This window comes from Littorina saxatilis, linkage group LG7 (genome assembly GCF_037325665.1).
Source record: "Littorina saxatilis isolate snail1 linkage group LG7, US_GU_Lsax_2.0, whole genome shotgun sequence".
NCBI lineage: Eukaryota > Metazoa > Mollusca > Gastropoda > Littorinimorpha > Littorinidae > Littorina > Littorina saxatilis.
In genome coordinates, this window is record NC_090251.1 from 36068319 (window position 1) to 36085260 (window position 16942).

The 16942-nt window shown below is 38.4% G+C and overlaps 1 protein-coding gene across 1 annotated transcript; it reads left to right on the forward strand.

Moving 5' to 3' along the window:
- The first annotated feature begins 70 nt into the window (after positions 1–70).
- Positions 71–16747, forward strand: LOC138971325 (leucine-rich repeat-containing protein 72-like). The gene is made up of 9 exons (XM_070344045.1): positions 71–113; positions 3019–3048; positions 4266–4339; positions 5689–5758; positions 6036–6231; positions 8728–8817; positions 10536–10685; positions 11243–11285; positions 12960–16747. Exons 1-9 carry the CDS (start codon positions 87–89, stop codon positions 13123–13125), a joined length of 846 nt encoding a protein of 281 aa, XP_070200146.1. The 5' UTR covers positions 71–86; the 3' UTR covers positions 13126–16747.
- Positions 16748–16942: the final 195 nt, after the last annotated feature.

The window sequence follows — 16942 nt, forward strand, 5'->3', positions numbered from 1 at the left end:
CAGCAGACAGTACCTTACGGAAAAGCAACTGTATATACGAAACTATCATTTACAACTCAGTAGAGATTATTGTAGCAACGCGCAAGATGGCGGCGAGCAATAGGTTATCGCAGGTGAGTCATTCTCCAAAACTGGTTAACAAAAGTGGGAATAAGGCCCAAAAATAAAAATTGACTAATTTGAGTTGAATTATTGATTCAAAGGTTCTTTGTTATCAGAATGACAGTTTGCAAGAAACGAAAAAGCAAGAAATACGTTTCCTTACAAAATACAGGTATCTGATAGGGGGGTATACCCGTCTCATTACGTGCGCATCATCGTGACACAAATTTGTTAATAATGCAGTCATATTGAATGATTATATGTTGTACTAATTATAGCTTGACAAGCATGTATAAGGAGTTGTTTAAAAAGAAATAAATAAAAAAAAATATAAAGAAATAATAATTTTTTTATAATTTTTTTTATAATTAATTTTTTTTTTAATTTAATTTTTTTTTTTTAAATATACCTTGGCACGTACATACAATATACATGTACACACATTTATATTGGTGACAGAAAAGGTTTGTGGACAGAAAAAAGGGAATAAGAAAGAGAGAGAGAGAGACAGAGAGAGAGAGAGAGAGAGAGAGAGAGAGGGACAGAGACAGAGACAGAGAGAGAGAGAGAGAGAGAGAGATAGAGAGACAGAGAGAGAGAGAGAGAAGGAGAGATCCTGCGTAAATGTGAAAACGTTTTTATTGTGATCAACAATATTCAGATCATGCAAAAACAAACACCATACTTTGAAAAATCTGAAAGAACAACTGACAACACAATGTGCCGGATATACAACAATAAAACCTAAAGCAAAAGGCAACTAATACTGCAAGTGCTGTCCATATGTGTTTTATCTGCCACTCATGGAAACAAAGTGCACCTCACCAGGCTTTCTGTCCAATACCTGCAATATAAAGTTTATAGTATCAATCTTTGGATTGTATTATTACTGTCCAAATATATAAACAAATTAACTTGCAATTCTACGTATATATGTGTTTTATTTGTATACTATGCATGACCGCTTTACACTTCTCTTGCTATCATGATTATAAATATATCTACAATGAACGCTTTAAGTTTTATATTCACCATTCCTTCAAGAACCTTTGATGCACACACACACACACACACACACACACACACACACACACACACACACACACACACACACATATACACACACACACACAGACAGACACACACACACACACACACACACACACACACACACATACACAGGTTTGGGTTTGTGTGTCACTGAATAAGCAGACTATAATGCAGGTCTCTCCAAACGGTGCTTGAACCGCGTCCTGTACGCATACGTACGCACGCACGCACACAGATACACATTTCGAAAACACACGCATGCACGCGTTAACATTTAACGCACGCACGTGCAAACAGACACACAGAGACAAAAAGACACACACACACAAACACGCACGCACGTACTCACACGCGCACGCACTTACACAAACTCACACACACAGAAAAACACACACAGAAAAACACACACAGACACAAACACAGACGCACACACATACACTCACACGCACGCACGCACGTACACACACACATATACACACACACAAACACAAACACAAACACACACACACACGATTCTGGGGAGGGAGGGGGTATTCGGGGGGCAGTTGTCGGGGGGAGGGGGGGGGGCAACTGTCTGCCCATGGTTTGGGGCATTTGTCAGGGGGGCAATTGTCATAGGGGCAATTGTTCAGAGGGCAGATGTACAAGGGGGAATTTTCCGGGGGATAATTAGCCTTCTACCGGAGACATCATTCACAACACGTCTAATTGTTGTCACTGGTGCGCACAAAACTTGGTCACTGGATAAAGTATCAAATTCATAATATTCGCTTTTGAGAATGCAATACAATGTCATAAGTGAGCAATCTACGTGACCATACACCTTTGTTTTAAGAAAAGGTTTTATTTTAAATCGCAAGATTCCGAAGATGCCGTTACGCTCACTTCATGAGATTACAGGACTGACAAGCGAAACCCGGTGGGGCTGAAGAACTTCATGGAATTCACACTTGCGTGGTTTTAATTTTTTTTTTTTTTTTTACAAACATGCTTATAAATGAATGAGCAACAAAATAATACCAACCTTGTCATGCAAGATTCCCAGGTGCTCAAGCAATCGGGGTCTGCATCTCGCCGGTAGCAGAGGGCGTTACGAACGCAGCCGTCCAAAATGTCAACTACACCTTCTTTTTTCATGAATTACGTCATTATTCACGACAAATTGTGAAAAAAACGTCACGCATCTGCATGGCTAGGTGATTAACAAAGGTGCAAACATAAAAATGTATGTTTTCATTCAGTTGAATTGATGCTAGCTTATAATGAAAACGGCCGTTACGAAGCCATCATGTGTGACACAAAACACTCTCTGAGACATCAAATTCGTCCAAAGTGTGTCCTCGGTTGAATGAATGCATTTTCTGCATCTTCAAGCTGCACTTGTTGACTTGATCGTAAAAAAATAGTGATTATAAAGAAATTCGTTTGGTTACAGAGGTCGAAAAAATCTAAGTGAGCGTGACAACATGCGATGCGTACGAAAGGCTGTTTTCAACTTCATTTTTGGGGGTCTCAAACACAAAGAAAATAACAACAATTGCACAGGAATGAACCTTTATCGTTTCACAAAGTGACTTTTCAACAAATCATGCATAATGAATTTATCGTGTCAATGGACCGTAGCTTCCAATATATGTACCGAGCCTGTTCCCATTTTTCTGACGCCATTTTTGTTGATTTACTGACATTATTACACTATATTTAATATCAAAATACAAATATGTTCATTCATTTTGCTGTGGGTGCTTCTTCAAACATATCTGTATCCACATAAACAGGGGGAAAGGTCTAACCACATTTGCTTCTGTAAAAATGTCGTTTTAAGTGACCGACCTAAGAATTCACCAGCTTTGGAGAATGACTCAGGTGCGCTTTGCTTCAAATCTAAGTGAACAGGTCAGTAAAAGTTTACTTTTCAACTTTTAGTAATTATCGAATACTAACAGCATTTGTGTGCTTGTTCGACATAAAACATGTGGAATTTGGGTGTAAACTTGCAAATTTGAGTGTAGAACATGTATTTTTGATTTATCACAATGTATCCGTGTTAAATCAAGCGGAATAAGCTTAAATCGCCCATATTGCGGATTTGGCATCCATTGCTTTTCTGAGCATACGTGTTCGTTCATGCATGCTTGCTGCCTTGATGTTTTCGTTCCAGTAATCTAAAGTGGAAATTATTCAAGTGCAACAAACCGGCACATATATTGTAGGTCGATCTGGTTTAACTTTTATTTTACCAAGAAAGCAACAAGCTCCATTGTTCTGATTACCATTTAACAGAAATTAATTAACTTGAGCTTTGAATTGGGCAGTTATTCATTCTTTCTAGGCACATTTTGCATTTGTTGTGTACGTATTTGGTGTGGTCATTATTGTTGAATAATTATGTTAAACCAATAAGCCTCATTCATGTGCATATCCCACATAAGTACTTGTTCACACCTTAATACCACTACGCACCAAAGGACTTTGGTATATATTACACTCGGATATGTTCCAATCTTTTATGTGTATCCATGTACCTTGACAATCAAGTGAATGCAATAATAGAACTTTTGGGAAACAGGTTACATAAAGCGATATCAAAACAATTAGTCAATCTGTCAACATAAAAACTTAAAAGAATTGAACTGAACACACTGGAATTTTTTCGCTGAGACTAAAACGTCTTGGGTTGATCGAAACCTTTCAGCTCAGACCCTGCTGACTGGTCTTAGTAAAAGAAACTCGCATAAAACAGATTTTTTTATATTTTTTTTTTAGTGCATTTTCAGAGCAAACATAACATATATATATATCAATATAGTTTGGGATTCAAGTAATTAAAAAAATAAATACAATGAAATGTTTGTCTGTTATTGCAATTTCAATTTGAGGTTGGTTTTTAATTAGCAAGTGAATTAATCAATAAATTAAGCTTTGAAGCTGAAAATTGAAATGCAATCCCATAGTTCGGACCTAGTCAAAGATTTTGTGAACTAAAGATTACATTTATGATTCGCCTTATAGTGATCGACAAGAAGAAGAAGAAGAAGATTCGCCTTATGATAATGTTACTGCGATTTGTGTTTTTATGTTCTCATAAAACAAAACTGTACAACTTTTTACAGGTAGTGGAAGATATACTTACACGCCGCAGAATCAAGACAGATAAAGAAGTTGAGGAACTTTACCTTGCTGACAAGTTAGTACATGTATTGCATTTCTTTTGTTTCTTTTCTTCCTTCTCTGTTCATCTTTTTACATTTAGTCAAGTTTTGACTAAATGTTTTAACATAGAGGGGGAATCGAGACGAGGGTCGTGGTGTATGTGTGTGTGTGTGTGTGTGTGTGTCTGTCTGTGTGTGTGTGTGTAGAGCGACTACTGGACCGATCTTTATGAAATTTGACATGAGAGTTCCTGGGAATGATATCCCCGGACGTTTTTTTCATTTTTTCGATAAATGTCTTTGATGACGTCATATCCGGCTTTTTGTAAAAGTTGAGGCGGCACTGTCACACCCTCATTTTTTAATCAAATTGATTGAAATTTTGGCCAAGCAATCGTTTGGTGGCTTAAAAATTAATTCATGACTTTGGTCATTAAAAATCTGAAAATTGTAAAAAAAATATTTTTTATAAAACGATCCAAATTTACATTCATCTTATTCTTCATTATTTTCTGATTCTAAAAACATATAAATATGTTATATTTGGATTAAAAACAAGCTCTGAAAATTAAAAATATAAAAATTATGATTAAAATTAAATTTCCGAAATCGTTTTAAAAACTATTTCATCTTATTCCTTGTCGGTTCCTGATTTCAAAAACATATAGATATGATATGTTTGGATTGAAAACACGCTCAGAAAGTTAAAACGAAGAGAGGTACAGTAAAGCGTGCTATGAAGCACAGCGCAACCGCTACCGCGCCAAACAGGCTCGTCACTTTCACTGCCTTTTACACTAGCGGCGGACTACGTTCAGTTTCATTCTGTGAGTTCCACAGCTTGACTAAATGTAGTAATTTCGCCTTTCGCAACTTGTTTGTATCTGTCCTTCCCTCTTTCTCCCTCATTTTATTATTGCAAGGCAGTTATGTTGATTCCTTTTTTCTCTTCTTTTTTTTTTCTTGGGGGGGGGGGGGGCGGTCGGGGGAGGGGGTACTTTTTCTGTCTAGCGTGTATATTATATAGTGGCTGTCAAGCCAAACAACAAGAAAGATAAATTTAGTGTTTCCTATTGTCACAAATTAAATGTTCAATCAACTTATATTTCTAGGGTTTTTTCTCTTGATTTTGGAATGTAAGCAGTCTATGTGTTTCAGATTGATATTAATAAAGTTTAAAAAAATCAACTGTTCGAAGATGAAGTACATGGGATACAGTTTCAAAGGTAATACATGTAATTGTAATATAGTATAGTTATTACATCAAATGACACTTCATTTCAAGTTGATTTCAAAACATTTCAATGCAAGATCCAATGATTTTGCACTATTATGTATTGGGCTCTACAAAGCATTCAGATTTGTTTTTGTTACCGTTTTGCAGGGGCCTCACTGATGTGCATGATCTTCGTAGGTTTCGTTACTTGAAGAAATTATGGTTGAACGGGAATAGGGTAAGTGAATAAAAATCAAATTTGCAGATATCATGTATATATGTCATTACATGTGTTTCTCTGTGTGTGTGTGTGTGTGTGTGTGTGTGTGTGTGTGTGTGTGTGTGTGTGTGTGTGTGTGTGTGTGTGTGTGTGTGTGTGTGTGTGCAGATGTCAGACTCTTTGTATGTGTGTGTGTGTTCGTGTGTGTGCAGATGTCAGACTCTCTGTATGTGTGTATAATATGTGCGCCTGCCTATTTTTATCTGATTTGACATTGTTATTTTCTTTCCCACAGTTACGGCAGATCTCCTGCCTAACAACCAACTTCAGAGTATGCGAGCTACATCTAAATGACAATGAACTGATTGAGATTTCTGGAGCCATAGGTCATTTGACGTGTCTTCAGACTTGCATGTTACACAATAACCAGCTCACAAAGCTCGACAAAGTCACACGCGAGTTCAAGAGAATGCAGAACCTTCATACATTAAGTAAGTGTCATTCAGTATCACTTACAAAAAACGACAATGCTGAATCATACATGTCGGCACTTTTTGAGGCTTTATTGCACTGAAAGTACTTTTTACATTTAGTCAAGTTTTGACTAAATGTTTTAACATAGAGGGGGGAATCGAGACGAGGGTCGTGGTGTATGTGTGTCTGTCTGTGTGTGTGTGTGTGTGTCTGTGTGTGTGTGTGTAGAGCGATTCAGAGTAAACTACTGGACCGATCTTTATGAAATTTTACATGAGAGTTCCTGGGTATGATATCCCCAGACGTTTTTTTCTTTTTTTCAAAAAATGTCTTTGATGACGTCATATCCAGCCTTTTCTAAAAGTTGAGGCGGCACTGTCACACCCTCATTTTTCAATCAAATTGATTGAAATTTTTGTAAAGCAATCTTCGACGAAGGCCGGACTTCGGTATTGCATTTCAGCTTACTTACTTACTTAGGCCATTATATGAACCCCCGGGGGAGCATAGGCCATCGACGACAATTCTCCATCCGACACGGTCCTGGGGCATTTCAGCTTGGTGGCTTAAAAATTAATTAATGACTTTGGTCATTAAAAATCTGAAAATTGTAATAATAAATTTTGTTTTATATAAAACGATCCAAATTTACGTTCATCTTATTCTACATCATTTCCTGATTCCAAAAACATATAAATATGTTATATTTAGATTAAAAAAACAGGGCGGGGATGTAGCTCAGTCGGTAGCGCGCTGGATTTGTATCCAGTTGGCCGCTGTCAGCGTGAGTTCGTCCCCACGTTCGGCGAGAGATTTATTTCTCAGAGTCAACTTTGTGTGCAGACTCTCCTCGGTGTCCGAACACCCCCATGTGTACACGCAAGCACAAGACCAAGTGCGCACGAAAAAGATCCTGAAATCCATGTCAGAGTTCGGTGGGTTATAGATACATGAAAATACCCAGCATGCTTCCTCTGAAAACGGCGTATGGCTGCCTAAATGGCGGGGTAAAAAACGGTCATACACGCAAAATTCCACTCGTGCAAAAAACACGAGTGTACGTGGGAGTTTCAGCCCATGAACGCAGAAGAAGAAGAAGAAGGAGATTAAAAACAATCTCTGAAAATTAAAAATATAAAAATTATGATCAAAATTAAATTTCCGAAATCGATTTAAAAACAATTTCATCTTATTCATTGTCGGTTCCTGATTCCAAAAACATATAGATATGATATGTTTGGATTAAAAACACGCTCAGAAAATTAAAACGAAGAGAGGCACAGAAAAGCGTGCTATGCAGCACAGCGAAACCACTACCGCGCTAAACAGGCTCGTCAGTTTCACTCCGTTTTGCACAAGCGGCGGACTACGGTCATTGTGAAAAAATGCAGTGCGTTCAGTTTCATTCTGTGAGTTCCACAGCTTGACTAAATGTGACCCTCCACCACGGAATGAGTCACATGTCACCTTTGCACGATTTTTATATTTTTACATTTTCCTAAAGAGTTTTTTATGCTCTGTCCAGTGGTGCAAACCGTTTTAGAAAAGAGCAAAAAGAGTTATAAGCCTGTGACTAAGGTGACCCTTACACTGTTACCAGACACTCCCTGGACTTATATTAAGCCTAGCGCAGAACCGCATGAGGTGACATGCGACTCATTTCGTGGTGGAGGGTCACAAATGTAGTAATTTCGCCTTACGCGACTTGTTATCATTGGTGTCGTTTAACAATTGTTTTATATATTGATGAGGCAGAAAAGATGGATATAACTTTTAGCATGATAGAATGATACATGTACTCTATTACCTTGTGAGGAAAACATTTTAAGTTTGACTAAGTGACAGTTCAGCATGCACAAAAAGGGTTTGAACACATTTGCTCAGATTTTTAAGCTGTGGCCAATTTCTGAAATAGCAAAAGTTTTGATAATTTTCATGAGGTAAAATCATCTCTTTCCTGCGCCACAAAAATGTTCTGGGGGGAAAATGATGGCAATGTTTGGTCTACATGTGTTTAAAAGAAGTTTCTGTGTTTTTTTGCTGATTTTAAACAACACTCCTGTATTCTTTGTGCTTGCAATGTCAGGCATGAAAATTCTCCGTATTTTCCGTATTTTCCGTATTTTTGAAAAAAATAAACCGTATTTTTTTTTATTTTCCGTATTTTTACGGGTTTTTTGTTTTTTGTTTTCCTAGTCATAGTTATAGTAAAATAGTTTTGGGGCCATGTTTGAATCCAATTTTAAGGCTCAGATAGCCCCAGATTGCACCAAATTGCACCCTTGAAAAAAAAAATTTCCGGGGGGGCATGCCCCCGGATCCCCCTAGAAGTCTTGGCGCTTCGCGCCTGCGAAACTTGGCGCTACGCGCCTTCAAATTTTGTTTTCAGTATTTCTTTTTTCTTCAGTTTTCATGCCTGAATGTAAAGTTTCTGTATTAGACATTTTCTAGATGTTTCTCCCTGCTTTTCTCAGCAGGACCGGTGTGTGAAGGATGTTTTTTGGCTTTTTCAGATTTGTTCGACAATCCTATCGCACAAGAACCAGAGTATCGTCTCTTTGTGATTCAGAGTTGCCCCTCCGTCAAACTTCTAGACAGACAAGGTCAGTCTCTCTCCTTTGTCTGGACATTGGGTTGGTTAATTATTCATAATTCATAGTTTCTATATGGGCTGTGAAAGAGTTGTATTATCCTCCTGGAAGATGAGGCAAGCTAACTAAACTCTGCAAAAAATGTATTGCACCTATTTTTGTACCCTAACTAAATCATTCATTCCCATGTTATTTCATGCAAACTTTATATGCCATTACAGGCACTTTACTTGGCTATCTGACACACTGTTCGGATCAAAGATTTCTGTTATAGATGCCACGAGGCCGCCGCCGATGTAACAGTACCCCCAAAATCAACCTGACAAAAGTGTTAGGTACATGTACCAATTAAATGATCCACACAAATTCAGAAAGGCGTATCTTGGCAACTTTTACATACGAGAAGAAAGCCAAATAAATTATCTATTCAGAACAGGTTGTTTTGTTTTACTATCTTGCGTATCTCTTGCGTTATGTAATTTCTACTGATGTAGGTGTTGAGCGCATGAGCAGAAAACAAAACGATTTGTTGGCGTCCGTTTATAGCCTAATGAGAAGTAGCAGGGCAGACACGCCTTTCTCTCTACAGTATGACATGAATTCAGTGCCACATGTTTTTGAAAGAAAAAGGTTGTGATCAACATCCGCTTGATGTTATACCAATTTTCTTTTGAAAACACACAGATCAGAGTTCATTATTTACTGTAGCACCTGAGTAGCGTGTCGATCTCTGCGGGTAATTCCCAAGGATTAAGCTATACATATAGTAAGCTTGCCTCACTTTAAAAAAAAAAACCTTTTTCACAGGCGGTAAAAACCCTAACAAGAGCTATTTGCGAACATCGTCTGTTATTATAGTAGAACTACATAAGTTAAGGTGCCCCCTGCATGAATGAAATATCAAAGGGATAAAAATATTTTCAAAAACGCTCTCAGATCGCTTTGAAAGTCATGCGGTAAGGTTCAGGGTTTTGAATACCATGTAGCAAGACTGTCTTCACTTTGCAAAAACAAGTAAATTGAAAGAACAAAAGTTGTCGTAAAATTCAATGCAAAATGTCGTCTTGTGTGAGAATATGCCATTATATGGTTATTTCCCTTGACTCGAATCGATGTTGTCAAGCAGTTACCAGGGCCGCTGAGTCCCTGGTGACGCAACTGACATAAACCAGTTTGCACTCTTTTTAAACTTCAACACAGGAGAGGAGCTGTGCCCATAGATGTGTGACAGGGAGACTACCGTCGCCCTTCACAGCAGACTCTGCAGAGTTGTTCGCCTTGGAAGGCAACACCTGTGGATTGTAGAGTTCTGTTTGTGATGGGGTCTGGTGGCTTTTGTCTCTCTGAATGTTCATGGATTCCTTTGCGAATGCATAACAGTTTTTATAGGGCTTAGAAATAAGCTCTAAAATTCTCAATCCTGTTTGATTGGACTTCGCCTCCAAAGGTGATTGTGGTGTTTCGGCACTCGGTTACAGATGCTCATTCACTCACTTTCTTTTAATGATCTAGCATGCATACTTGTTGTGCTTTTTTTTAACCAAATTGTGCAATGTGCATCTAAATCATGGTACAATGGATTCCCGAAATTCTTCAAATTAGTTAAATTCACCATAAACTCCTCCAAAATGGTCCCACCAGTAGTATCCCTGTAAAGGACCATTTTGCATTGTTCCTCGTTACCTCACAACCAAACCATCCTTCAAAAACATGCACATCTCTCTGTCCAGAGGTGACAAAAAGGGAGAAAGACATTGCACGGCGGATCTACCACAGCGAAGACAAGGCGCAAGGGAAAGTGGCGTTTGGTCGTCGATCTCAGGGTCCGCCCAGTTTGTACTACCCCGCCACACCGCAAAGACCTGTCACCAGAGCCTCCAGTAAGCGCTGTTTATTTTGTGTGTGTGTGTGTGTGTGTGTGTGTGTGTGTGTGTACTACCCTGCCATACATCAAAGATCTGTCACCAGACCATCCAGTAAGCATTGTCTAGTTTGGTTGTGTATGTGTGTGTGTGTATGTGTGTGTGTGTGTGTGTGTGTGTGTGTGTGTGTGTGTGTGTGTGTGTGTGTACTACCCTGCCATACATCGAAGATCTGTCACCAGACCATCCAGTAAGCATTGTCTAGTTTGGTTGTATGTGTGTGTGTATGTGTGTGTGTGTGTGTGTGTGTGTGTGTGTGTGTGTGTGTGTGTGTGTGTGTATGTGTGCTACCCTGCTATACACCGCCGCCAGCACAACAGTAGATACCAATTCTGCATTTGTAAAGATGTTGAGTCCAAAAATGTGTACATGCACACAAAAATGTATACATCTGCAAAGTAAAAATGTGATTTTGATGTTGTTGTCATTTTCATTTAAGCTATATGTTTGAATAATGGCTCATATTAGCTTGAAGTTTCTTTTCTGATTTAAACTTTTTTTTCTTCTTTTTTCAGTTTCAGGTGGAAAAGTGGTCGCAGACAACTACATGGGAAACAAGTAAGTACTCAGGACATCTACTCATATTTTAAAGGCTTTTTCTGTTGTGAAATTCATGTAAATAGACAAATTCTGAAAATGGCTGTATTGGTTGTAGAAGAGTGAATATTCTTGCTTTTAGTGAGGCAAGCTTTCTATACTTGCTCCTTGTCCACATGTTTCAGACACATCCCTGGCTAGTTACTTGCCTATAATGTCACGTTGGAAACTTTGACTCACTAAATGCAGGAGTATTCACATTTTCACATCCAAGAGGGCCCCAAAGGGGGGGTATCATCACGATCACGGGAAGGGAAATTTTAGCTTTCACGATCACAGTTACCTTGATTTTTGTTTTCACGATCACAAACACCTTGACGAATAGAGGATCATAGAGTGATACAGCTGTGAAAAATGTACGTTGAAAATAAAATACTTTGCAATAATGCCCATCACGATCATGAAAACAAATGACGATCACGAGACTTGATTTTTTTGTCATCACGGATCACGGGCAAAGTCCCATCACGATCACAGAAATGGAAATTTCGGCAATCACGGTCACAGAAAGGTCAAAAAACGCCAATCACGATCACGATTTTAAACCCTTTGGGGCCCTCATCCAATGCAAACCTGACAAATGAACCTGGTTTTTTATGTGTTGTTCAGTATCCCCTGCTCTAGTTCATGCTTTTTTTTCAAAACCTCATTTTGTCCAAAAACTTTTAATAGACCCCTTTTTGGCTCACGTAAGTGTAGCCTATGCGATCGTAACTTTGTCTGTCTGTGCGTGCGTATGTGCGTGCGTGCGTGTGTATGTCTGTGGTAGAAACTCTAACATTTGAAGACGTCACATTACATTGACGTCACATTATGACGTAAGAGGGTTAGACGTCACGCGAAGGAAATACTGAAAGTCTCGGTCATTATTATTTTGAGCGGGCCGAGACTAGTTGGCAGTCGTGTCCCTGTAAGTAGGCTACATGCAGACAGACAGATCTAGATCTAGTGTCTCGCTTTCTTGCACAGTTTCACCTATGCTCTTTCTGTGTGTGTGTGTGTGTGTGTGTGTGTGTGTGTGTGTGTGTGTGTGTGTGTGTGTGTGTGTGTGTGTGAGTGTGTGTGTGTGTGTGTTACTGTTTGTCGATTTCTTACGTGAGCCGCCTTGATGGCTTCGCCTCTTGTTCTTGTGTGTTTTCACATTTTAAAGTCTATAGTTTTCTATCGTACAAATGGAGAACTTCCTGAAATAATTCTGTCGGGTTGTTATGGGTTGTGGATGAGTTGCTTTTACTTGGAAACACTGAGACAAACAGACCCACATGATATTGTAGGCCAATCACTAGTGAGCGGCATTGGTGATTTGTGCACTGAGGGATGCAATCACATTGGCAATGTCGATCGCCATGCATGCAGCTCCGATGTGTGTACATTGTACTTAAAAGAGCAGACAATGTAGGAAACACAGGTCAGAGTTAATTTTCACTCGGAAGCCAGTTGCTGGCATGATTTCACTGGCACCGATCGCTGACCTTGTGAGGAGATATGCCACTTGTTAGTGATTGGCCAATATATGTCACATATTGTTTGCCCCAGTAATTCATTGGGTGGAAACTCTTACACAACCCATATTATCGCTTTTTTTCAAAACATCCTCTATTTTATTTTTAAGTATTTTATTTTCTTTTGTTTTAGGACACCGTTTGAGGATCAGGAAGAAGCAGTGAACAGCAGACGACTGAAGAAATCACTGACCATGTACTCCAGCTTCGACTGGGGGAAAGTTCCCAGGATTCAGCAGCGACGAACATCTGAAAACGTCTTTGGAAATCCAGAAATCATCACTCGAGTCTACCGCTAGACTTCTTAGTGTGCTTTGCCACTGTGTCCTTTTCCCCCCACATTAACCCCTTAGTATGAATTTAACGGTTATACTGATGATGCTAAGATACAGTGTGTCTGCCAAACAAGTGAAAAACAAGAGCAAGTGAAAGGCCACTGCACAGTATGTTTTTTGAATTTGAAACGGAAAAAAATACTTGAGTGTGATATTGAATGTTACAAACTCTAAACTAGTCTGCAGAGGGAATTGCATTTCAAAACCACATGGACTGCTTCTGTGGCCCTTTTAAGTGATTAACCCAATTTCATTTTTAAATTTATTCATACAGGTTGCAAAAAGGATGCAGATGTGAGTGTGTGTGGATTTATAGAGCGTGTCACTCTGTCTGAATGCCTTTGTATAGTATAACTGTTGGCAAGTCTGGTGGGAGTGTCTGTGTAGAGTGTGTGTGCGTGTGTTCGTTTGTGTGTGTGTGTGTGTGTGTGTGTGTGTGCGCAGGCCCGCACGCGCATGTGCAGGTGGATGAGCAGAAGTGTAGACTGTTGAAGATAAAGAAACGCTTGGAATGTGAGAGCAAATGTTTGAAGTGTCCTTCCTCACCATGTTAGTATTTATTCAATGATCAGGAGAAGTGTTTTGCAAACGGATATTACCCCTACAGACAAGAAGAATCCAAATCCAGAAAAAAGTCATTTTGTTATGGCAACCATCGCAGTCAAGATCAGCAATGTAGCATTAATTGCTTTAATCTGATATAACAAACACAAGAACCTGTCATATGCAATCAAACCTGGTACCACTAACCTGTTGATTTTCTTGTCTGGTATTTTAGCATGGAAACCAGAAAAAAAATAACCATTTGTTTTCTTCTTAATGCGAACACTGTTTGTAATTATCATTGGTTTTTGCGTGCTTTATAGTATAACTTTCAACTATGACTTTTTTTAATTGCTTTGATTCATTTCATCAGCACGAAAAGCATCTCATCAAAAGTATAAAGACTTGTAGGACTTTCTTTTGTTTCATTAATTTCAGTCAACACAGAGCATCTCTTAAAACAAAGAACACTGTATACTATATACAGTGGAACCCCCCTTTTAAGACCCCCCAATGTAAGACTCCCTCCATTTTAAGACCTGGTTTTCTCACATTTTTTGAAGGTCTTAAAAGGGGGGTTCCACTGTACAGTGTACGGGTGTTGCAGCCCATGAATGCGGAAGAAAAAGAAGAAACCAAAGAACTGCTGAAATCTTTGCTGCATAATACAGAAATAATAATTTAAAGGAAATGCAGACGAGGAGGAATGATGGCAAAACGCCACTGGTTGGCTAAAATGTTATTGGGTGAAAGAGTAATCTAGTTCATTTGTACATACCTGACATACTCACTGCAAAATCAAAATATTTATGTTTGCTTCATAAACCATCATTTTGACTCATTTTTGTTATCATCATGGTAACTGTTGTGATAATATCATTTGGACTCATTGCTTTATTGCGTGTTTTTTTGGAACTCCTTCATGTGCAAAATTTGAACAATATTATCATGTTGATGATTTTTTTGTGATACAATGCCTCGTATTTGTGACGAGTTTTGTTACCTATCATATTTACTGTCTCAATTTTGTCTTACTTGCGAGTACGTCCTTTTCTTTGACAAAGTGCAGTATTAATTTTTTATCTCATGATCTTACACTTATGCAAAACAATTTTTCTGTGATAAAAAGTGAGTAATTAACTCACAGTAAACAATTCCTTTACATAAAATGTCTAAACCATCTTAGCTGCTGCTTTGATGTTTACCAGCTGATGAACAATAAACATGTTTACCACTTGTTTAATTGTTTTAGATGCATATTCGAGTGAAAATGGTCACTCAAACCAAGAATATGTCTAAGACATGGATTGAACTGAGATGAATGGTCCTAAAGCCCGCTACTAACTACAGCCGAACTAGGTCGGCGAACATTACACCGTGCCTGGTTCGGTGTACTAACTAGCGGCGAAATGTATCGGCGATACCGGTCATATGATCAAGAAATATCACGTGAGAAGACTCGTGATCGGTTGACAGCATTATAGCCGTCAGTTTGTCACTCTTCAAGGATGAAGATAAAAAAATATTCAACCAATGAAAAGTCAGTTCACCGATGACGCGCCGAATGTTTGCAGGATTGTATCGGCGAATCGCGAAGGTTACAGCTGCAACCAAAAAATAGGGGAATCCTCTGATTTGATGATGTCGCTGAACTAGTTCGGCTTGGTTCGGCTGTAGTTAGTTGCGGGCTTAAGGGAAATATGTCTAAGACGTGGATTTAACTGAGATGAATGGTCCTAAGAGGAGGAACACGCCATAAAATGACACATGTTATACCTTTATGACAAATAAATAGAGAATACTACATGGCTTGCTGTGTTATGCCAGGTTTACACACACACAACATTTTAATATTAAAATGCGAGCATAAGCAAGCTTTTCAACAACTGAAAATGCAAAAAGTGTAAACCTGGTATCCCACAGCAAGCCATTGTAGTATTCTGTTTATTCTACATTTTGTACTTGCGTGCCTTCTGTTTCAAACTTCCCGGAGTTGAAGTGTCTAAATTGAAGACGCTTCTTTTGGAACCTCGATCTCTTCCAAAGCCTCGTGAAATCTCTGACGTCAAAAGAAAAAAGTTACTACAACAAGAATTACAGCGTCACTTGTAAGTTCTCAAAAATTCTTCGAGAGGAAACAGCAAACTCAACAGCATTTCGAGAATGAAGTTTGTCTCAGTGACTTCATCATCCTGAGATTTGGGAATTTAGGTCCCACCCAACCTCATTTACATGATATACACACATGTGATGAGATGGTTTATTTATCACATGGGAGGTCTCTCTCATGCATGTTGGATAAACAGTATTCTCTTATAGTATAACATACTGCACAGATCATTGCAGTTGCACATATACAATATATATGAGGCCTGATTGTAGACACAAACCAATTGTGCACAGTATTGTTTACATTTCATTTGTTTCTACACACAAATTAAGGTTATTACATTTTTTGTTTTGCTTAATCATATAACTATTTATTTCACTTACAAAAAGTGGGTCATTATGATTATGATAGTTATGGTAGTTAAGCCAAAACAGCATTCTTGTTTGTCAAGTAATGAGAGGAGACATGAAAAATTGAACATGTTCGTGTTCATGTGAACATAAAAACCACTGTCACTATGATCTCCTTTTATACATCAATTGTTGCCATTATGTTTCAGAGTCAATGTAATATAGATATATAATTATGTATTGCTTTTTATTGATGAGTGAAAAACACACTTCCTGTTAATCATATGTACACCTAAGCCAGTTCATATGCTGTCATAAAACGACTGTGCTCTACTAGATATTTAATCCTTTACCCCCCCCCCCCCCCCCCCTCCCACCCCACCATACCAAAGTGTCCCCCCATCATACCAAAGTGTTTCTCAGTCTTTCCAGTTCTTGACATAAGCTTTAATCGTATGACTTGATCTTTGGTAAAGCTGTTTTTGTGTGTTTTATCTTCTTTTCCTTTAAGGTAAATCAAGTTTTAACACTTTCAGTATTGTCATCATTTTGATCTGAACAAATAAAGTATTACGGAAACGAGTGTTTGGCTTCTTTGTGCAAAATTTGACAACTGAAGTGTTTGTATTTCATCGTTTTGTGTGTAGTTTCTCTGATCAAAATGTTGTAGTCAACGTACATGTTTTATATTTCTCTGATATCGTCTTATCTCCACCACTGTATCTTCACATTTAGGACACATCATTCTTCCAGATGTAAGAATTGTCTTCCCAATCAC